Consider the following 23,293-nt stretch of genomic DNA (forward strand, 5'->3'; position numbering starts at 1 on the left):
GTTACCATATGTAGACTATTCATCTGCTAGGTAACAAATAACTAATAATGTAGTAAATGAAGAGTGCAAATATGAGAGTATATATTAAGTTGCACCTATCCATAAGAATTTATCTAACTGAGAATGGCAGTGGGTGCTGGAGCTTGTCCCAGATTACCAGTACACGTTACCAGTCCACCACAATGCTTAGCTAGTATTCTATTATTAGGCTCCATTAAATGTAAGTACTCAAATTACTAGAACTCTAATCACTAACGCAGCCTGAGTAAATGTGTTTTACTTTCCAATTATTTTTTAATAAAAATAATATTTTAAGAATTAAAGCAGTTGTATAGCGTTCATTTTGTAATGCAGCATTTTGTAATAAGCGGAAGTTTGGGGGGGGGGGGGGATTCAAAATAAGGGAGAAGTCGTCCTATTTAAACAAAATCGAAACAGTAAGAATCGGAAGCGTGACTTTGTTTTGGAGAAGCCGTCAGTAAAAGCTGAAGCGTTTCAAAAGAGGCTTAACCAGCGTAAGAGAGAAGGAGGAAGTCACCTTTGGAAGTTGGGCACAGCACACCGGTTATACCTGTCAGTCAGAGCTGAGCCCGTGCTTTCAAGAACATGGCAACAACTGCTGCAGACGGAAACTTAAAACCATACTTGAGAAAGAATGGAGTGAAACGCGAACATATCGGGAAAAACGGCTATCATAACCACAAGGAGGTATGTCTGTCTGCCTGTCAGCGCAGTGTATTTATGAAGATAATTTGTTTTATTTCGTGCGCTCTATGCGTGACTGCCGGCTTTACAGCAGTGGCAAGAATTTTAACACAATAAAAATAACACAGGAAGTTTGCTTTTATTTTGAGCTCTTCTTCGCTAAACAAGACAAATATGACGTCGGCATGTTTTGTAAGTGTTCACCTACTTTAAAAAAAAAAGTATCACACCACTACGAAAGTTAGGAACACCCACAACTGCAACAGCATAACTGTGTCGTTACAACTGTAATATGCCATACGAGTTTTATAATGTGCCAGTGCTTAGTTTACAATCGATTTAAACTGTAAAATATCGACAGCAGGATGATGAGTGCTGTTTAGTTCCCCTGCATATAAAAATGGACAATGTAAAGAGCAATAATAATGCAATACCCCGCCCTGAAACCTTGTGTAGGATGCTGGTTGGTGAGTCGCTGGTGAGTGAGATGTAGCTGATTTATCTGAGCCAACTACATGAAGGTTCAAGCAATGTCCATATTGTTTAATAGTTGAATAATTGAAAACGTGGACAGTCTTAACTGCCTTACAAGTTAAGTTTGTATAACCCTACATACAAACAATCTATGTCGTAGCATAGTTTGCTAAATTGACAGTATACAGTATACAAGCTATGGCTTAGCATCATTTTTGTGGTTGCTAGTTTTTTTGTAGCTATTTCCAGTACTACCTACTGTTGAGTCACTGTCTTAAGGGTTCTTCGCACTCCTGAAAATGTTTCTGTTAAAATGTCATAAAAGAATTTAAAAAATGTCTTTAGCTTGACATAACCTGCCTGAAGATAAATATCTTAGTGGGTTAGCTGTCGGCCATATTGCTTCAACAAGGCCTCCATGCTGGTTTTACAACGTAAAACAAGACTTTCTGGTTGCCTTGTGCCCTTCAAAAACCCCAATGACACACATGCAACCACTATGCTTGTTCTAGTTTGTTATTAAGAATGCTAGTTTATGCATTTAATACTTCTAGGCTGGAGGACTCTAGGCTATGTTCACACTGCAGGCGAAAGCGCGTCAAATCCGATTTTTTTTTTGACCCTATGTGACCCACATCCGATCGTGGTATGACAGTGTGAATGGTACAAATTTTCAAATCCGATCTGGGTCACTTTCGTATGTGGTACTGAATCCGATACATATCCGATGTTTTAGAAAGCGACTGCTGTTTGAACGGTCATGTCGCCTTAAATCCGTCTTTTACGTCACTGACACGAGACAGACGCCAATTATAATGTTATTTACATTATTATGTAAATAGTCTTTATATTAAGGGCCATCAGTCAAACAATATTGTTTGCTCTGGGTCTAAACAGAGCGCGTGAGTGACGTCTTCTTTTGCGCATGCGGGCCGCTTTGAGCGTTCACACTAGCGCGCGTTTGCTGTCATATTTTGTTTGTAGTGTGAACAAGCAGACAAGAAAATCGGATTTGATCAAAAAAATCGGAATTGACCATTGAGACCTGCAGTGTGAACGTAGCCTAATTCGTTATTATGTACAGCAGGATGTCCAAAAAGCAAGATTACTGTCAGGAACTACAAAGAGAGAGCATACTTCACCTATACTGGCTTATCTTTGTTGGCTTCCTGTTAAATCCAGAATCCTTCTCATCACGTACATACATCTTGATTAATCACGTGCCATCTTATCTTAATGACCTTATTGTGTCAACCCAACAGAGCACTTAGTTCTCAGACTGCAGGTTTATTTGTGGTTCCTAGAGTATTTATTTAAAACTAGAATGGGAGGAGCAGCCTTTAGATTTCAGGCCCCTCTTCTGTGGAACCCGAGACAGGAGACAGACGACATCTCTACTTTTAAGATTAGGCTTAAAACTTTCCTTTTTGGTAAAGCTTATAGAGCTGGATCAGTTGAACCTGACTTCCCATGTAGTTACACTGCAATAGGTCTAGGATGATGGAGGATTCTCATCATGCACTGATGTGCACAGTGTTTCTTTTTCATTCACCTTTTATACCCATGCATGCATTTATTATTATTATTCTCTGGCTCTCTTCCACAGCGTGTCTTTTTCCTGTCTTCTTCCCCTCACCCTCAACTCCCCTGACCAGTTGGGGATGCGGGACAACTGGTGTTGTGAATTGGCACTATATAAATAAAATTGAATTGAATTAAATACAAACACAAAGTGAAGGAGAAGTAATCCTTCTTCTTCCAGCTGCTCCCTTTAGGGGTCTCATCAGGCCTCAGCCCTCCTCCTTCACTACATCTATAAACCTCCTTTGTGGTCTTCCTCCTTTCCTCCTGCCTGCAGCTCCATATTCAATGTGGAGCTGCCAATTCCATATTATTTGTCCAGTGTTTCTACTGTCTCTAATCTGCACAAGTCCAAACCATCTCAACCTTGCCTCTCATGTCCAAACTGCTCAGCCTGAGCTGCCTCCCGGATATACTCACTTCTAATATTGTCCATTGGAAATCAATGAAAATCCCAACATCTTCAGCGCTGCCACCTCCAGCTCGGTGTCCTGTCTTTTTGTTAATGCAACCATCTCCAAACCATACATCACAGGAGTTTTCACTACTATCTTGTAAACCTTTCCTTTAACTCATGCTGCTGTCTTCCTGCACAAAGGCAGCACAAGTACTTCAATATGCACATATCTCACTAATATGCAAATATATGTAATGAGGCATAATCAAATTTTCTACTAAATACCTCTGGTATGACGTATGTATGGCATTGCTTTCTTCTTTCACGATTTTGCTGACAAACATGTCCACAGAGTAAAGCAGCATTAAATTGGTAAACAGTACTTAGACCAAAGTTATTAAACCAAAATGTATAAACTGAATATTATCTATTTAAAATGTATTCTTCATAACAAAACATTTACAATATTTATCCTTGTGATTCCAGTTTTAGGCATAGATTCGACAGTCAGTTGCCAGAACTCTTTTTGTGAAGGAAAAACCTATTACATGTAGTATATAATATTATAACAAATTCAACATTTCCAGAAAAATGTATTTTTGTCCAGTTATCATTTCTGTGGATGATCTTGTAGGGGTTTCTTTTGTAATAATAGTCCTAGTCTACATGTTACTGAAGACTAGGCCACAGTCTCTCTATTTTTCAGGTTAATTGGCACGTTAACTACAAACCCTTTATTTGAACTCAAAGTGTGTGTCTGTGTTCTTGTGTAGAATGTAAGACAGCTTATGTGGGCTTTTTGTTGTATAGAAAAACGGCCAGGGGACCGACGTTGCCTCCAGATGCCACAAGCATGAGCCTTTTGAGCAGGCTCCCATGTATGTTGCCGTGCTAACATACCTGGGCTTTGGCATTGTCACCCTGTTTGGCTACCTCAGAGACTTCCTCAGAGCTGTGGGTTTGGAGAAGTGCAACATTGCCCAGGAAAGAGAGAAACAGAAGGTAGGTTACACATGCAAATAGTACAAACAGGCATATTGTAGGGTCTCACACAAAATGCAGACACAAATACCCATGCAGACAGTTGGAGTAGAGTAACATGCATGTGGTGTCAGTACGTTTTGTTTTCCTCTAATTATGTCAATTTTTTCCTTAAGCTCTCCCTCTGTTTTCATCCTCTGTGTTCCTCTACACTATAACGTTGCCATGAGTGAGGCAGGACACCGCAGAGAATATCTGTTGAAGATCTAATTAAATCTCAGAGGATTCAAGCGCCTTCTTTGTTACTGTGCTTCAGATTTTAGATAAGGCCTTGGCATTGCCATAGTAGCCTTTGTGTTGCCACAGATTTGATTTTCCAAATCCAGAAATTAGAGTTAGGATGTTTGTTGTTGTCAGATTTGTTTTTGTCTAGGCCTTATTAAAAAGGTAAAAGCCTTTAAGAAAAATCTGAAGCAGTACCCTGTCCTTATTTCTGTGACTATTTCTTTAGTCAGAAACCTAAAAAGAAATAACCAGTGAGTTCTGCCCTGTTTTTGGACAGGAGTCACTTTATGATATGGCATATGGGCATACCGTAAAGACTAAGTCTCACATAATCTTGAAAATACTCAAACATTGGATATTGGATCAATGAAGATTTCTTGGACTAGAATGAAAACATAAAAACACAAAAATGCTAGATCTAGTACCAGTTATTAAATGAATCCTGCTTATGCTTTTCCTCCTTAGGATTTTGTCCCACTTTATCAAGATTTTGAGAACTTTTACACTCGAAACCTGTACATGAGGGTACGAGACAACTGGAACCGCCCCATATGCAGCCTACCAGGACCTGTCTTTGACCTGATGGAAAGGGTATCTGATGACTACAACTGGACATTCAGGTACTGCAATCGATTGATCTATGATAGACATACTGTAAATAGCATAAACAGTATCATGGAGGAGGTGAGTCATTACGATCACTCACAGATAAGGTGAAAAACATTGTGTCCTGTTAAAAGCACATGTCGAGGTCTGAGATACATGGACAGGTGTGAAGAACTGAGTTAGTCTAGTAAGGGCCAAATTGTTATGGCCAGTCGACTGGGTTGGAGCACCTCCAAAACGACAAGGCTTGTGAGCTGACCCCACTGGGTTTTGGGTAATTTGCTGGAAAAAATCTGAAAGGATGTGGTGCATCCTAGCTCCAGATACCACAGGGCATCCGCCAAGGTCTCGTAGAGTCCATAGCTCAGTGGGGTGGACCTTTTTTGGGCAGCACACAAAAGGCTAATAGCATGCTGGCTTAAAGTGTTTTGGCTTATCAGTGTATACCGCTCACCTTAAAAATGCTTAAAACTCGCCAGACAGTCTTTTTGCACAAAATCATCTCTCTTCTGAGGGTAAAGAGTGGACATCCCAGATTTAACTAGCTTGGTAACCTCTATAAGCTGTTTGCAAAGGTGGAAACATGGTTATTTGTCATCAGTAAAGATATGCCACTCCAAAGAATCTGGGTCATAGTTGATATTCCTCTTTGCTACAGAACAGGGTTGGAGAAATATAGTATGGAAAAGAGTATGAAGGGAGCCACAGGGTAGAAATATGACATTATGAGTGTGACGTAAACGTGGATTACATATTTAAACATGTTTAATGTGACTGGAAAAAGTAGAGACGTGGTACTGTGGTGCATAGTTTTGATTGGTTTCGTAGCGGTATAAAGGGGTACGTGAAGTTTGAGAAGAAGTAGGTCAGATGACAAAAAGGAAAAATTCTTTTTAGATAGTTTTAGATTCAGATTACCTCTGATAGGGATGCGCACTCTTGAACTCGTGTGATGTTTACCTGAACTTGCTTTAGTGCCTGAAATGATTACAACAGTTCCCAGTGTACACACACAATCCTACATTTTATAGTGAAGCATAATCTCTTAATTAACACTAAAATGTTCTTTGTACAATACATAACTACTACTGCTTGTGGATCCAGTCAGTGCCACTGTTGTCTTCAAAACATGTTTTATAATTCTATTTCCCATTAGCAGACTCCTATCAATAGAATAAGTGGAGTTTTTGATTAGCAAATAACATATTTAATTGAATATGCTATTTAAAAATTTGATATGTAATGAATTCACTGGGCATGTGTATGAATCAGGAAAAAACAGACAAACTAATTGAGTCCTGATGTTTGTGTAATTGCAGGTTTACCGGGAAGACAATACACAATGTTATCAATATGGGCTCGTACAACTACCTTGGCTTTGCTGAGAACAATGCTGATTTCCTGAAAACTGTGGCAGACAAAGTGCGCCAGTATGGGGTTGGGGTTTGCAGCACAAGACAGGAAATAGGTGAGTTTGTGGTTACGATTCTGTTGTAAAGATGAAAAAAAAAAACTATTGCCACTTTGCTTTGTGTCACTTCTCTCTGTGAGCTGGTTTGTGGCAGTTGATTTGATTTAGGGAGGAAAAAAGTCCACCATACAACAAAAACATAACAGCTATATGGTAGTGTTTATTATCCTTACATATCTTATATGTGCCTCTATTTAAAAAAGCTATCTGTCAGGCCTTGTTGACGCTGAATGGTCAGAGTATCAAACTGAAAATGAAACTTGTCACCGTCATTTTTTAGGTTTCCTGCATACGGCGTGCACATTTAAATATCTGCCAGTGGCTTCAGTGTTGTATGAATTATTCACCTTTTGCAAAATTATATAGCATTTGGGCATATGTTGAGATCATTATATATCGGTCCAAAGTGAGAAGCTGGGGGGCTACAGTCTTGAGGAACCTAACATTGTAAAGCACTCTTGACATTAAAAACCTATATGTACATGCATGCAAAGGAACTGTTATAACAGCAAGGATCAGAAAGTAAATGGGATCTGTGGCTTCTGATGAAAGTCCTTTGAACTTCATTCTGGATTTGATGGTATTTAAGTGTCTATGTGGATGTAACATTCTAGAATTGCAATGGTGCGGCGAGGAAATCGAATGATTGGCCATCAATTGGGTGTTTCTTCACCAAAGCCCCGCTGATACACTTTACAGAGCTTGAGGAACAGGCGACGCAGAAAAGTGTTTCTCTCTCTCACAAAGCAAACCTCTCAGCGAGGTTTGCGTTGTGACACTTCAGAGACCAATGTGCTATTTCTGCAGAGAGCAGGCTAGCAGTAGGTTAGCTGACATGCAAGTTCAGATCAAGCGGAGTCACTGAGCGTTGCAGGATACCAGCTATTTGACAAGAGGAGAGAAAATCAGAGGAACTTAAGGACATGTGATTGTTAGTTATGCGTATGTTTGGCAGAGCAAGTATGACTACAAGCTGAAGCCCCCCCCCACACACACACACACACATGGATGGTGTGGAGTGTGCACATGCACACTTCACACCATCTATTATTCATCTATGTGATTTATTTATATGTTTATTTCCCTTTCAAAATTCAACTGTTTTAGCCTGGGTTTCTAATGCGTGTTTTAGCTGGCTCACCGGGAAGCTTAAGAAATAACAAGCGTTCTTCCCATGAGACATTATTGTGCATAAATTATTAAAGATCCCAGCGTCTCTGTTGCACTAGTGATGCACACACAGCAGTTTTTACTGTTGACATGTGGAAAATCTTCAAAGTCAAATTGTCAGCATTGCTTTTGACTGAATTGTCAGCAATTTAGAAAAAATACAAAAAATGCAATTAAAAAAACATTTAGACATGTAATTCTTTTTTTTTCTATTTCACTCTTGTCAGTCATTGACATCATTAATTTAATTTCATCTCATCTCGCCTCTCACCTTTTCCAATATTAAATCATCTTAGAAAATGCAGTTAAACACTTAGGTCAACTTCCAGTTCCGAACATCTAAATAAAAATGACTCACAATATGGTTCGAGCCCACACAGGGAGTGTTTTTCTTTTTTTTATTATCAATAAGGCATTTTGAACTACACACAAAGTGCACTGAAAGCACACCCTGTGAATAAACACCCATGTCAAACATTCATAGAGTTACCTTAATGGGTAGCTTATTGGCACTGCTTTTCCTGTAATCATTAATAGATAATAATGTCAAACATTCAGATGCATAAAAATATACTGGGTACAGCTATCAAACACAAGGTAGTAAAATTCTGGTATTAGTATACTAGTGCAATAGGGCTGTTGTGCCTTTTTATATATTAAAACATGCTACACTAACTTTATAATGGTTCGCTGACTCAAGGTTTGTGTCAGAAATGATTAACCTTTGTTATTCTGTCTCTTTTCTTGTCCTTAAAAATTCCTCGGTCATATAGTTCCCAATAAAAGGAACAGATTTAACTATGAGAACTATCAGATTTGCATGCACAGTCTTCACTGTGGCTGCCCTTCTCATCAACCAGCCTTGATAGCACAAAGGTGACCATGGTAACTCAGAGGAACAGTGACCAATTTTTAAAAGGTGTGTAGGTTTTATTTTAAGCAAAGTGATCAGGCTCCGTCCTGACTGTCTTATCTGTAGAGTATCGGGACCTAGAGTGGCCTTCTGAGGTTAACATATCAATAAGAAGGCATGGCACGCTTAAAAAGCCACAGCTCAGTAAAATGTTGTATTAAGAGAGCAAATGTCAATGCAGCCTGATTTAAAAAAAAAAAAAGAAGAAGAAGAAGACGCTGCACATGCCGGCAGGGCCTGTGAGCCTGAGCGGTCGAGGAAATGTATGAATCGATTTTGGCGTAAGGCCTGATGGAAAGCAGTGAATAGGAATCGCCATAAAGACAGAACTGCTTCTCTGCGTTATGTTTTTTTTATACACATAACTCAATAACCATTTCTCCAGTCCTTCCTGATCCTGAACCATCCTGGCTGTTTGAAGCTCGCTCTCTGTGGTTACTGACTGTTATTGATTAGTGTCCCACGTGTGTGCAATTAATGCCCCGTTTTTTAAATGTTAATGCAGTAGTGATATATTGTATTATATAAGCACTCATTAGAAAGTTGCTTTACAAAGTAGCTTTAATTCAGTGTGCAATACCTGGTAACTACAATGTAGTATTACAGTAAACACAGATGCACTGAAATGTTGTAATGTTTTTGTGCCGTACAGAATACAACATCATCCCTGCAGAGATAAAATACAGTGTACGTGCACCTTTTATTGCCCACTTCTCCCCCCATAGCTCACAATTATAACAGCAATTCTTCTGTTTATCAGATAAGCACAAGGGCAGGTACCTGAAAATCCCACTTTATTGTACAAAATTGAAAAAATGCCACATCAGGTGACAGATTGCAATCTGATCAATTTTCCAAATGAATTCTGGTCTCCACCTGTCACATAGGGTTATCACCACCTGAGCTGGCTCAGTCCTAAAATGTACAACAGAACCATTTCAGTCCTCGCTAGACCTCCCTTAATATTACTGGGATGAAATACGGCAGTTGAACTAAATTACAAATTTACCCCATCTTGGATCTTTATAAATCTCCTCAGATCCCCAGACAGCAAGAGCCGCTGATGCTGATCCAGGCGTTTGCTTCTGGGTCTCTTACTTTTTTATCAGGAGACATTCATCTCTGACAAACCTTGTGATTGGGTGACAAAGACCGGCAAAGCCTAGAGACTAAAGGATTACCAGATGTGCCAACAGGTACAGTGATGTTGTCGGGGTGAGTCATCTTTTTCTGATTTCTATCATATAGGCAACCTGAGCATCCATGAAGAGCTAGAACAACTTGTGGCCAATTTCCTTGGAGTCGAGTCCGCTATGACTTATGGGATGGGTTTCGCCACCAACTCAATGAATATTCCAGCACTTGTGGGCAGGGTATGTGAGATTTTATACACTCAGCATTATACAGAACATCTTTGCAAGTGTAATTTTCACAATGCAGCAGATATCAGTCTGGATTTTTTCTCTTCTGTGGTATTGTCTCAATTAATGAACAGTCAAATAAACTTAACTGCAAACAGTCTGACCCACAGCTGCTAATTAAAATCATAATTACACAAAACAGTAGCCAGAAGGATGAGGATCTGGGCATGCATAGCTGCTTTCAGTCAGATATACAAGGAAGGGCAGTTTTTGTTAAGAGCACTCCTCAAGGGTGGGATTACCCATCCTCTGGCCTCTCGGTGCACCAGAGTGGCTGATGCAGAGGCCTGTGGGTTACCAGGGGCAACACACAGCATGAATATCTGTGATTGGACTGGACAGGAGGAAGAGGAGGTTGACTGTTTAAGTGATGAGAACAGGGTCGTTTATGCAGCTCAAGAGGTGTAGCAGCCCCTTGGGCTGCAGCCCCCCGCAGTAACCCTGCAGAGGCTGGAGGTCAACCCTCACTGCCAGCTCTATCCTACAGGGACAGGCTGTGCCAGGACAGGCCTTGCTGTGCAGGCAGAACAACATTAGAGTGACAGCTGCTGGTAGACCAGGGAGCAGGCTGGCTGGACCCGAGGCCAAACCAAGCAGATCTGTCACTGAGACAGTGTCAACATAGCCTCTACAAGACTCATTCAGACTAATGAAGTCAAATGCTTAGAGCTTGTGCCGTATATATATGCTAATGCACCAGAGAGGTTTTCAGTGGAACAACTGAATTAATTTGCATACTGATTTTTTATAAGGAACATGGAGTACTGTGCTGTCGGTTATGAAAATTGCAATGCGTCTGTGGGTCAGAACTTCAGACATCAAAGAAGTAAAAAACTGCTAACATGCAGTACATACAACTTATTTTGCACAGAGAACCAGACCTGATTATGATTGAGGCCTGGATTAAGGGGCAGGTGAAGAGGTGTGAACTACCTTTATTTAGCCACACATTCTTCAGTTAGAAAGAAAAGATCAACAGATCAAGTTTTACCTTTTTATCTGTAATGAAAAATTTATGTCATATACCCCATTTAATGTGTTTGCAGAGGCATTTTGAGCATTAGATTAGAAATTTTTGATTCAGCATTGCAGTAGCAAAACAATTGACTATTACCCCAAAAGCACAAAGCATACCTTGTGAAATTTAAATAAAGTCTTTTCTCTTTGCTGTTCTCCAGGGTTGTTTGATACTAAGCGATGAGCTCAATCACACTTCTCTCATCTTGGGAGCCAGACTGTCAGGAGCAACCATCCGAGTGTTCAAACATAACAGTGAGTCCAATCACCTAGTACATAAATAGTCCATGCATCATAGTACAAAACAACACCTTTTTTATTATTATTATTCTTACGTTTAACCTTTTTGTGCCTTTTTGTCATCAAACTGACTCTTGAGAAAGTTTCAGTTACTGTTTGCAGCCACTTCTGCTCACAGTATCGGGTGTTTTCTTCACCTAATTGTATACTGGTGCTGCTGTGAGAAGCAAGTTCCTGTTCTTTTGTGTGGTACAGGATTTACCTTAGGAAAGACCTACATTCTGTGTTTAATGCAATAGGTTTGGTTTGAAATCATGCTTATGTTTTATTCAGCAGCAGCAGCAGCAGCAGCCGTGAAGCAATAGTGAAGTTGGTTGGGGGGGGTTGAGGTTTTTTTTTTAAACAAAACATCATCTTTACTTAAACTTTTTGTTCTCTGGTATATTGTCAAGAGGAAAAATATCAAGCGTGGATGGTACAACATCCATTGCTCGCATTAGATACATCCCTGTCCTTTCAGCAGACAGCACAAATGAGCCAGTCCTCTGGCAGCAAATTTTTCCTGACAGGTACAAGCAGAGTCAGTTATGGGTCCTCAAAGCAGATCCCAGAGGCCTGTCTAAAGGCAAAGAGCCCTCAGGCACCTGAGCTGCTGACCCCTCCTTGCCACTAATCCTCCTGCGCTAGGCACTCAGAAACTCTTTTATTTCTAATATTTGCATAGAGGGTTATGCCACAACAAAAGATTTATGAACAACTCCAATGCTTGTATTTTTTTGTAGTGATACTTATTGGTGCAAGCACTCTCTAAAATCTCTCAAGGATTATTTTTAGCAGAGATGGAACTCATACTATGGAGCAGACAAACTGGTTTGTCCAGCAGATTTGTCATACATGTGCGTGAGAATTACCACGTTGTTTAGTTATAATGCACAGACAGTAGTCCTACTCTTTCGAATAATCAAATGTATTTATGTTTTATTTATTAAGCCAGTAGCGTGGTGTGTACCCCGAAGGTGAGAGCACAGATAAGATATCGTGGAATCATTTTATGGATCGAAGCGGAAGATAACCATCCTCAGTCATACAGTATCTCATATCACGCTGTGGCTTATCTTATATCAGTGTTTCACTGTGAAATAATCTTTTGCTCACTCTTGACTGTGCAGACAGAAAGCCACAGTGAATTCCTTTTTTTCATTTCTGCTTTCCTCAGCCGAGACATTGTTCTGCTAAGCCTCGGGAAGGAATTTTAGCAGCGGAGCATCTGTTGCCTCTTAAGTGAACCTGTTTTTGTTTTGAAGTAGGAGCATCAATCATCTATGACAGATTATTAGCCACGACAGCTTTCCTCACTCCTCAGCAGGAAATGGTTGGATTGCAGTCATACTTTGAATAACACACTTTCATAACAACTGGAGCTGTTTAATACTGCCATCTGCTGGTATGCACTAAAGGATCATTAGTATTGTCATAACTGAGTTTTAGTCACCGGGAAATGTTTTTGCCATGTAAATTTTTTGTAACAAAAACAATGCAGATATGCAGATCGCACAGGCTTAGCCACATTTTTAACCTAGTTAGATATCTCAGGTGTTTGTAAGCGTCACAGTGCAAGGGTATTTCCGGTGTGTTGTTTGTGAAAGGTGTCTTTGGCAAATAAAGTAGTGTCTTGTGAAATCCGTGAACTATCTGCCCCAGTGGAAATGATTTCTTCCCACTCTCGGGTTTGCGTTGATGTTCGGTGTTCCGCACAAGCTATAGCACTGGAGTGCTATCCTGTATGCTGTGTCATAACACATATCCAAACTAGGATTGCCGGCATACTTTTTTTTATTGTTAGGGTCTGTCTTCTTTTGCTGTGTCTCTTCCTCTTATTCTCCCTTATGTGATGTTTTGTGTGCACCTATGCCAGACATGCAGAGTCTGGAGAAGATGCTAAAAGAAGCAGTTTGCTCAGGACAGCCTCGGACCCACAGGCCCTGGAAAAAGATTCTCATCGTGGTGGAAGGCATCTACAGGTCAGCCATCATTACACCCCACACACATTATAACATAGCTACTTTCACAGACACATGTCTTGGGTCTCTTGTATCAGTCTTTCTAACTATGAGCTTCCGGGTGGTCTATCGGAGGGTTTTGCACAGCCCGATTTGAGTAGAAATTGTAATTTATAACCTGAGGTGATCCTGTGCTTAGCCGTCCCTGTTATGGTCTCTTTTTCAATCGCTTCCTTTTCTGCGCTCTTGAATAATAGATTGTCTGTGTGTATGCAAGCGTATGGCAGTGCATGGGTGTGTGTGTGCATGTGCATGTGGTCGGGTACCATTTGATTACCGTAGAAAGGAGAAAGGTATTGTCTGCCTCTCCTGCCAGTGAGCTATCCTGAGTCTTAGTGACCCTCTCCATCTGCTCATTAGCTCCAAATCAAGGCCAAATGGAGCCATAGAGATTGACTTGGCTACACCCCCAGCTCCAACTGTTTATCATGGCCATTTTCTGTTCTCCTTTCTTCCCTCTTTTTGCTCTCAGCTGCACTTGCATTTTAGTCCTCCTAAAGTAAAATATGATGCTGTGAAAATTACTTGTTTTATGTCAATTTTTTTTCATCAAAAAAAGAAGAAAGCCTTAAACGTGGCCATCAGCTGGTCTTAATATAATGTAATTAGTCCCACAACAATCCTGGTACTTTGAAAGACAACCTAATTGCACATCCTCAGACTGTCTTTGTCAGACAGTAATGTCTAAGACATGAGAATGAAATGGCGCCTTTCAGCAAAGCACAGAAAGAACTAATGCTCCGTCTATCACCTCCCAGCAACATCAAAAGGCTTGGATAAAGAGTACGCATGCTTTAGCTATAGCCCGAGTCTGCCTTTGATGTCCACATCGGTCCTGGTGAAACCCTGTCTTATGTCATTTGGGCTGCAGACGTTCTCAGCCATAGCAACCAGAGCAGGTCTGGGATTGCTCCAGTCCCCAGCCGTATAATCACTCATGCTGTCTATTTGTAGCCTTAAAAGGTTTGCATCTGAGGGGAGGAAGAAAAGGAAGAAAGGTGGGAGTAAAGTGAAAGAGGCCAGCAGGAAAGATTCTTGGAAGACTGTGGCGTGTGAGATTATATAATATGCATTTGTAGAAGCAGAGATGCTCTGCTGTGGATATGGTTAGTTCAGGGTCAGACTCTTTCCTTTTAAAGTTAATCACTTTAACAATTTGATTTGTAATTTCTTAAAAGTGTGTGTCCATGTTGATCCCTTTTTACACGTATGCTTTGTGTGTGTGTGCGATTCTCTGCCAATAGCATGGAGGGTTCAGTGGTGCTACTGCCTGAAGTCATCGCTCTGAAGAAGAAATATAAAGCGTACCTGTACCTGGATGAAGCCCACAGCATCGGAGCAGTGGGCCAAACAGGGAGGGGTGTGACCGAGCTGTTTAATGTGAACCCGGCTGATGTGGACGTGATGATGGGGACTTTTACAAAGAGCTTCGGGGCGTCTGGAGGCTATATCGCAGGGAAAAAGGTTACTGCAAGTTTACTCTCATTTGATCAGTGCTTCTCAGTATTCGTGTATTTATGTTACATACAAGGGACCAAGTAAGCAGTCATGGTCCTCAGTGCTGCTTCCCAATGCATATAAGCTTTCCAGGACACTCCAGACTTGACACTTTTCTGACCTTTTTAGGGGTACTGGACAGATAAGACTCTATCGTCAACACGGCAGTGATGTTGTTACATTTATCAGCTTCCCCGGCTTTCTCAAAAGAATACGATCCATCATCGCTGTTTTCATTTCCCTCCACATCGCCAGTTCATAGCAATCTTGTGAAAGGGAAGAACTGCTGCAGACCTGTTGCTTTACAGAAGAATTAAAAATGGAAAGAACACTCCTTGGACAAAATAGGGTCGTGACAGAATGTTTTAAGAAAATAAGCTGATTGGATTAATCGCACTGAAACAATCCCAACAGCCTTGGGTGAATTAGCATTACAGAAAATCAAATTAATGAGCCGGCTTTTTAAATCCTGACATGGTTTAAATAACCTGACAAGCACTGTGTAACACAATTAACCCTTCTGGCTCCGGAGCAGGTTTAAACATCACACAAGAGTATTTTCAAATATTTAGATTTTGAAATGTAAATTTTTATGATGCATGTTATATTCTGCGCCACGGCTGTTTATTAAAAATGTATGGAAGTCAATTACCGGTATACGCACTCCCTCTCGCTTAGCCCTCACATGTCCCACAAATGTTCCCCAGGCTGCGTCTCTGGGCACTTTTTTTTCCTTTTCTTTTTTTTTACTCCATTAAATAGTACACTTTGGTACATAACCACACCAGTTTTGTGGCAGTTGATTAGAAAGCAACAACAGAAACGACCATGTTGTTTGAATTAGGTATTCAGAGAGGGACCCTTCCTTCTTTCCCCTTCAGTTTCCCCCAGCCCTGCTCTGCCATAATAAGAAGGTAAAGCTGGCAGAGGGCCAGCCCCTTCTTGTGGCAGGCATCAGAACTGCGCTCCAGATTTAACAGGATGACTTTTAACAAGCATGATAATGTTTGAAGTATGAACACTCTTCCTGGTGTGACAGCTGGCTGCAGTAAAGTCCTAAAGGAAAAAAGGCAGGAAAAGAGAGAGAACCTTTAGATTTGACGTATTTGTTGTTGTGGTGAAATACCCCAAGTCCTACATTAACTGGATTTGGGTTGACCAACAAAAGACTGTGCAGATGTGCTCTGGAAAACAGTCATGTTATAGCTATTTTATGAGGGTACCAAAAATAAATACCCCAATAAATACACCCAGAGTTATTTCTATGTCACTGCAAACTTATATTTAGGAGTCTTTATTCATTAGGCCATCTCTGAAAATGTGGATGAGATTGAAATTAGGTTATTAAATAAATCTGTTGAAGTTCAAGTGGGCTTGCTGTTCTGGAAGCGCCTCTACTCCAGGGCTTTGTGAACACGTATTCCCACATCGGTGCTGTGGCCACCGTGCGGCTGAGGAAACCCTCTGAGCTGTCAGTCTGTGCCCCAAGCATGAGATGAATTTTGGACGTGTCCTCTTAAACGGTTTATCTTGGTTGCACCGTAATCCTGCAGGACCACAAAGCTGTGAAAATCTCCCGCCTTAAACGAAAACAGATGTCAGGTTGTTTCAGGGTTCTTATCCTACATTCAAGCACTTCCCCTGAAATCCTTTCCCCCTCGTGCGCTTGAGGAAGCCGCAGCCACCGCCCAGCAGGGACAGATGGTGGTGAGTGGAAGCGGTGGCCAGACAGCATCTCCGGCTTACGTGTCATCACCCCGCAACCCCGGCTTGCCACCGAGCAGCAGCCCGTCACAGCTCCCCAACCTCAGGCCGCTTACACACATACGCTCTAGGGACCCGTGACCAAATCGGTTTCCTGAAATCCTCCTCTTCTCTTGTCAGCCACTAGCAGAATTAATCTCCTGCTGACATTTAGGAATAATGAGCACGACAGACCTCATTCTGGCTCATTTTGACTTTGGTTCTTTCTCATATTCATGTGTTGGCTTCCCCCACCCCAGAGTGGAGAGCAGGAAAGGATCCAGGACTATTTTACAGTCAGTGCCAAGACAGTCACAGTGACAGAGAAACGACTTGAAGTATTTTAATTGCTTCTCAGGTGTTGATTATACATGAGCTCTCCCTAGTGGTGTTTGAATATACTGCAGGGTCACACAAGAGGTTCAGAACTGTTGCTTTGTTTTCTGTGAATAGTTGTGCAGTTGTGCTTTTTCAGCGTTTGACTCTGTATCCCATGTTGCAGGAACTGGTGGACTACCTGCGGACACATTCTCACAGTGCAGTATACGCCACGGCCATGTCCCCTCCTGCGACTGAGCAGATAATACGTGCAATGAAGTGCATCATGGGAAAAGATGGAAGCACAGAGGGTAAGTATAGCAGCCGTCACACGTTCTTTGCATGTCTGGTTTAAAAAAATTTCTACACCTTTATATAATTTTTATGGAAACAACAGCAAACGGAATCCAGAGGACACCACCGATGTTAACATTAGCAGTGAGACCTGCAGGGAAATGCAAACAGCTGGTCAGAAAATGTGGAAGCAATTACAGGGGTCTGCAGCGGTAAGGAGCAGGGAGACGTGCAGTCCCTGAGCACACGTGACCCTATCGTGGAGGAAATCATTTTCATGTGTGTGTTGTAGAGAACGCTGCTGCTCTGAAAAGTTGCTGCTCTAATGGCATCAGACACGAGGGCAGGGGAAGCAGTCGTTACCAGACCAGACGCGATACCACCGGGGCAATTCTCTCTTGAGTTATTGTAGCTGTGCTCCTGGTAATGGAAGGAGTGCTAACGGGAGTAGCATTAGTGCATCTAGTGCCTAGTAAGTAATGACAGATTACACATTAGAGTTATACCAAATTTACAGTATTTACAGCATGCGCCATGAGGCAAAGCTAGGCAGCCGTGACAAACAAAATGAAACACTTCTGTCATCACTTCAAGGACTAGACCCTGCTGTGTTGCGGTCGAGGTAGATGCTGCAGTTTCTTGCTGAGATGAGTAACTTTTTCATCTGACTCTGAAGCAGACATGCTTTGTATCTGACGTAGTCCAGTGAAATATCTGTTGTGGAAAAAAATTGCCTTGACCTGTCTTATAGATGAGAGGGAAGGCAGTTTTTCTAAACATCAGTCCCAGTGTCCATAGAAAAAAAAGAAACAACAACTTTAAAATCTCACTGTGACAAGAAACCTAACAGAGCCCTTGAATATCTGTGTCATAAGTCTTTATTCCTCTTCCTCCAAGTCCTCCTCTGTCTTCTTCATCTTTTCTCTTTGATGTTGAATTTCACACAAGTCCGACAGACAGCAACGTCCACACGTTCTCGCCTGCTCGTACGATTCCTGTGTCTGGCAGCAGGTTTTTGACCTTCGTGACCTCTATCTTAGCAGAGAGAAACAATTTACAAAATGGGGCCTGGGCTTTTTTGGCAGATGTCCGAATGTTATGCCCCCCCCCCCCCCCTTTTCTCTCCCTCTCTCTCCTTCTCCCTCTTCTGAGATAAGGGGATTTAAAGTGCTCTCTTACGTCCCTTTGAAAGAACTGCCAATCTGTTCCCAGGTAATCAGAGGGAAACAGAGCTGTGTTCCAAGGCCGGCCATGCCAAACTCTGCAGCAGCTACAGAGCAAGCGGGCTCCCCAGTGATTCGCATTGTTCGGGAACACAGAGGGTCAGCAGAACAAGCCGCCTTTGCTGCCTGTGATTTATCTTCTAGTGCAGTGAATTTATAGGAAATGCGTGTGATGCTTAAGCATTATTCGTGTTCACTATATGTCACGGCTACATTCACGTGGCAGCCCACAGTCACTAATTCCACGCAAAATCCATCATATCCAATTTGCGAGACCCCCACTCTGGCAACATGCAAGCGCATATACCATGCTGTCAGGCGGACAAAACTGAACCATCTGCTGCTGCAGCTGAGCTGTAATCATGAACAACTTCATAGAGGAGGCTGGAATGGCCCAGATGGAGGTGCAGGACTCAAAATGAGATGGCACTGCACAGGACTCACAGTACATTAGCTACTACTGACAGTTAATGTCCTTCCCTACAGGGCGCGGTACAAATATAGAGGGGAAATTCAGTGAAAAAAGGTGCTTTACTCATGTACATCTGCTGGTGTCCTTGTTTTAATTGGAGGATTGAGACGGATTCGCCAACTGGCAGAGAACACCAAATACTTCAGATCCAGACTGAAGGAGATGGGCTTCATCATCTACGGCAATAATGACTCACCTGTGGTTCCAGTGCTGCTCTACATGCCAGCCAAAGTGGTGTAAGCACACAGAAACACTCATGAAAACACTTTTACAGAGCCAGATGATCACGATGTTCCTTGTTCTTAGCTTCAGTATAGCATCACGTGCGTCTTCTGATCAGCTGTGTCTCCAGAGTTTCCATCAATCATTTGTGCAGTGTTATGATGTCTTTAACCTCTTAAGAGGCAACATCGGGTACTGATTTGGTATAACCCTAGACTCCCACGCTGGTATGTAATCAAGTGTCCTTGATTATATGACAGTCAACATTAATATCTGCACAAATACAAATTCTGCTCAGTTATTGCCTTAATCAGATGGCATCATCATATAGCCTGTGATTTTAGATCGCTCTGCTATCGTGAGTATCAGTGTTAATTGTAATAAAGTTGAAATTTCACAGGTCCCCAAACCTTGTTTCAAAAAAAAAAAAGATTTTTTTTCCAGAGCCATAATATTTATTCCTATAACAACACTGAAGTCCGTTTATTAGCATTGAACATATTTCTGTAGATACTCATCACCATGTTTATATAAAATATACCGGGTCAGATTCATCAAACCACTTTCAGAACTCGTTTGAAGGTTTTTACCTCTTCAAACTGTCCACGGTAAAGTGCGCCAGAGCAGGTTGGCTTTGTTAAAATGAACAGACTTGCTCTGAGGTCGTCAAAACAATTACTGCACCCTTTTTAATTTATGGTACTTTGCAGAAATTATCACAAGCCTCGCAAACCACACGTCCCGATTGCATATTTAAACATTTGGAAAGGCTAGAAGGAACAGCGTTCCTATGGATTTTACATTTGATGAGGCATAGCACCAAAACATTTCCCATCGTAATGTGACTTGCATGCTCATTTCGGTGAACTCAGAACTCGTAAATATGAGTTACACTGCCGTGTTATGTAGGTGCTGTAACAAATATAATGTGACAACATTATAACTGACTGCATTCAGTCGGAAAAGGAGGACTCAAAAAAAGAAGAAGTAGAAGTAGAAAAAAAGCCCTCCTGTTGCTAAAGTCATTTGTGTGCTTCGTGTTTAACCCGTTTCTCTTTTTTTATGCTGATCAGGGCGTTTGCGCGAGAAATGCTGGCGAGAAAAATCGGCGTAGTTGTGGTCGGCTTTCCAGCAACGCCGATCACAGAGGCCCGAGCTCGCTTCTGTGTATCTGCTGCACACACCCGGGATATGCTGAACCAGGTACAAACACACACGAGCGTTTCCCACTTTGATACTTTGGATATATATGAAACATACATGCTCTGAGACTTTCCATTGTCCTCAGGTGCTCGATTGTATGAATGAGGTGGGAGATCTTCTCTGCCTGAAGTTCTCGCGGCGGAAATATTCCCCTCAGCCCGACCTGTGCGATGAGACAGACTTCGAGCTGGACAGCTGATATGATCTTTGACCCTTTGACTTCACAGTGTCTAAACTGAGCAATCATAAGCACACAGTGAATTCATCAGACAGCAGGAGAAGAGCCAAATATTTGGCAGCTGTTTGGGTTTTTTTTTTTGTTTTTTATGTGTGTTAAATCATAATGTTGGACTGTGTATTCGTTCTTTTTTAAAAGACAAATGTTTTGAACTCTTGAAATGCCGTTTCTTTATGAATATATGTATATGTGAAATGAATGCACGAGCATCTTTTGGATTGGTGTAAATCTCAAGATTCTTGAGTTATTTATTCGTGGAAGAAAATCATATGTTGTTTTATTCATTTTCGATGTTAACCTCCTCTGCACTGACATCTGAGGGCATTTTTAAAGATTAAAAGAGGGCTCACTTTTTTGCAGATTTTTTCTAATTACTTATGTCTATATTTAGACGTTGACGGGTTTTTATGGAAGCACTTTTTTGCTTCTCTTAAATTAATATTTGAAGTTTTTTAGAGATGCCAATGGCAGTAATAGTTAGATAGTAATACACAATCCTATTTACTTATACTTTAAGAAACTGACAAATCTCCAAACTGCTGTTTCAGTAAATTTTGAGGATTTTTATACCCATTGTTCCCAAATGCTGTGCACGAATGCCTTTCAAATAATAAATTCACCTTCCAGATGGCATGTTTTCTTTTGTTTTTTTCCCAAAGAGTCTTCCCTTTGTAACTTATATCCTGATGCATGAATGTTTACACTACTTGTGGCTGAACAGATCAAGCAAAAGGAAGATTTTGTGTTCCACGGTGAACTGTTTTTATAAAAACGTCCCCAGTGAAACACCACTTTCATCTCCACAGTAAATGATAGCCTTTCTGTAAATAATAGATCATGCAGCAATTACTTCTTTGACATGCAGTTAAATCTCAACAGCCCGCGTGCAGAATAAAAAAGGTGTTATGGCTTGTTTTGTGGCGAGACTGCTCTTATTCACCACGTCTTACCAGCTTAATTGTTGATGTTTTAAAGACCTGCTGTTCCCTTTCACGCACAACACTGCGTTACAGTCGTGAAGGTAAGCATGCCGAGCATGCGGCACCTGAGCCAACAGAAACCTTACCCAGCAATTAGCTCTGAACTCTAAATTCTCGTGGTATGTGGTAATCATTTGATTAACACAGGAAGGATTATAGATAGATGATGAATGTGTGTTCACAGTGTGTCGGATTTGGTCTTGTCTGCACTTGTTTTTCCTCGGGATGTTTCTATGTTTGTGTTTACCTCGCCATAAACAGCATAGTGATAACATTTAACAAGAGGAGATTAAAAAAAACAATATGCAGTTCTTGGGAAACATAATGAAGTACAAACATAGATAAAAGTTTCCAAAAAAAAACAGCTAACTCTTGAAATCTGTTCTCTGTACTTGATCGCTTTGTGCTGTAAGTGAATATCTCACATCTGGCTCCTATAGCCAGCAACAATGGAAAACAGTTTCTTTAATCCGCAAATCTGTGATGTCATACCAATGTGCTGTTTCATAAAGATCTGGAGGAGATGGGGAAAGGTGGCCTCACCCCAGCGGGGTGCTCTAACGTCTAACGGATGCCTGTTATTCATTTTTGTTTGCATTCACCTTAACTCTAAACGTGAGCAGTGTTAAAAATTCAGCGTGGGTTTGCAGCAGGAGGGAGACGTGTGGAGATAGAAGCTGAAAAGCTTGAATTCATCCTCTGCCCTAACGCGGTGCGTCACAGACATGGAGTCTTCAAATACTAAGCTCCAGTGTTATTATGCAGAAAGGCAAACTCTAACGTGCCGAGACTTACCGGCAATATTTTTGCATAGCTGCACAGCTGGAGAAAGGTTTACTCCAAAAATCTGATATTTGACGATGACTTTTGAGCTTAAAATTAAGCTGGGAGAGGACAGCCTATCTGTGGCTTTTTTTTCCATCTTTTTGTTGCATTATTCATTATGCAACACTAACATGTTAAGAAACTGAATGACAGTGACTGCTGCAGGATACATTTCAACGGACTCATGGCCCTAAAACATGAAAAAAGAAAAGTTCTACTTTACTTGAAGCAGATTGCATAATTTATTTTATTTATTTATTTATTTTTGTAAAATCCTACAGCTATGAGCAACAAAACTGTCATTTTTAGTTAAATGTGTCCTAATCTTTAAAAGACTGTTTAGATAAAAAAGCAATCATGCTGGCAATCGACCTACTTTTAAAGCTACAGCTGTCACTGACATATGGACTTTAAAAAAAAAATCTACTCCAAAAAATGTCAAGTTCAAACAGGCTCCTGAGGCAAACTGACAAGAGTTCAGTAATACACACTGACTGCCAGGCAAGGTGGGGAGCGCGAGTCTTTCCGAGCTTCTTTCCAGTCACTTGTAACTGCCTTCAGCTTCAGCAAAAGTGGCAAATGGTCTGCGCTGGCATTCAAAACATCTGTGCAGCCAGACTACTGGTGGCAAGGCCCCAGAGACCTGCCTGCCTGCCTGCACCAGCCTCTTTTGAACTGCAGATCCAAATACACTGCACTTATTGGAATGGCATGTAGCTGCTATTCTGAAGAGGGATCCTCTGCTACGCCTTTGATGTCCACCACTGTGTCCAAAGCAGGCAAGCCATTCTTACCGCTCTCTGTTTTCCATTTAGACAGAGATTTTTCTAGTCTAAAAAAGAGAGCGAGAGATCTGAAGTGAAACAGGACAGAACTTGCACGCTTTGGACAGCTATGCTTCTCCTGGGCTAAGAAAGACTGAAGCCTGGAATAGAGCTGGGCTGGAAACTACTGATA

At 41.3% G+C, this 23,293-nt stretch overlaps 1 protein-coding gene across 1 annotated transcript; it reads left to right on the forward strand.

Moving 5' to 3' along the window:
* The first annotated feature begins 394 nt into the window (after positions 1-394).
* sptlc3 (serine palmitoyltransferase, long chain base subunit 3) lies at positions 395-21,164 on the forward strand. Its single transcript, XM_026190212.2, has 12 exons — positions 395-708; positions 3,968-4,159; positions 4,889-5,043; positions 6,349-6,497; positions 9,832-9,956; positions 11,183-11,276; positions 13,177-13,282; positions 14,566-14,785; positions 17,064-17,190; positions 18,969-19,104; positions 20,164-20,293; positions 20,379-21,164. The coding sequence occupies exons 1-12, from the start codon at positions 607-609 to the stop codon at positions 20,490-20,492; spliced, it is 1,650 nt and encodes a 549-aa protein (XP_026045997.1). The 5' UTR covers positions 395-606; the 3' UTR covers positions 20,493-21,164.
* The last annotated feature ends 2,129 nt before the right edge of the window (positions 21,165-23,293 follow it).

Source organism: Astatotilapia calliptera, chromosome 13, assembly GCF_964374335.1.
Source record: "Astatotilapia calliptera chromosome 13, fAstCal68.1, whole genome shotgun sequence".
NCBI lineage: Eukaryota > Metazoa > Chordata > Actinopteri > Cichliformes > Cichlidae > Astatotilapia > Astatotilapia calliptera.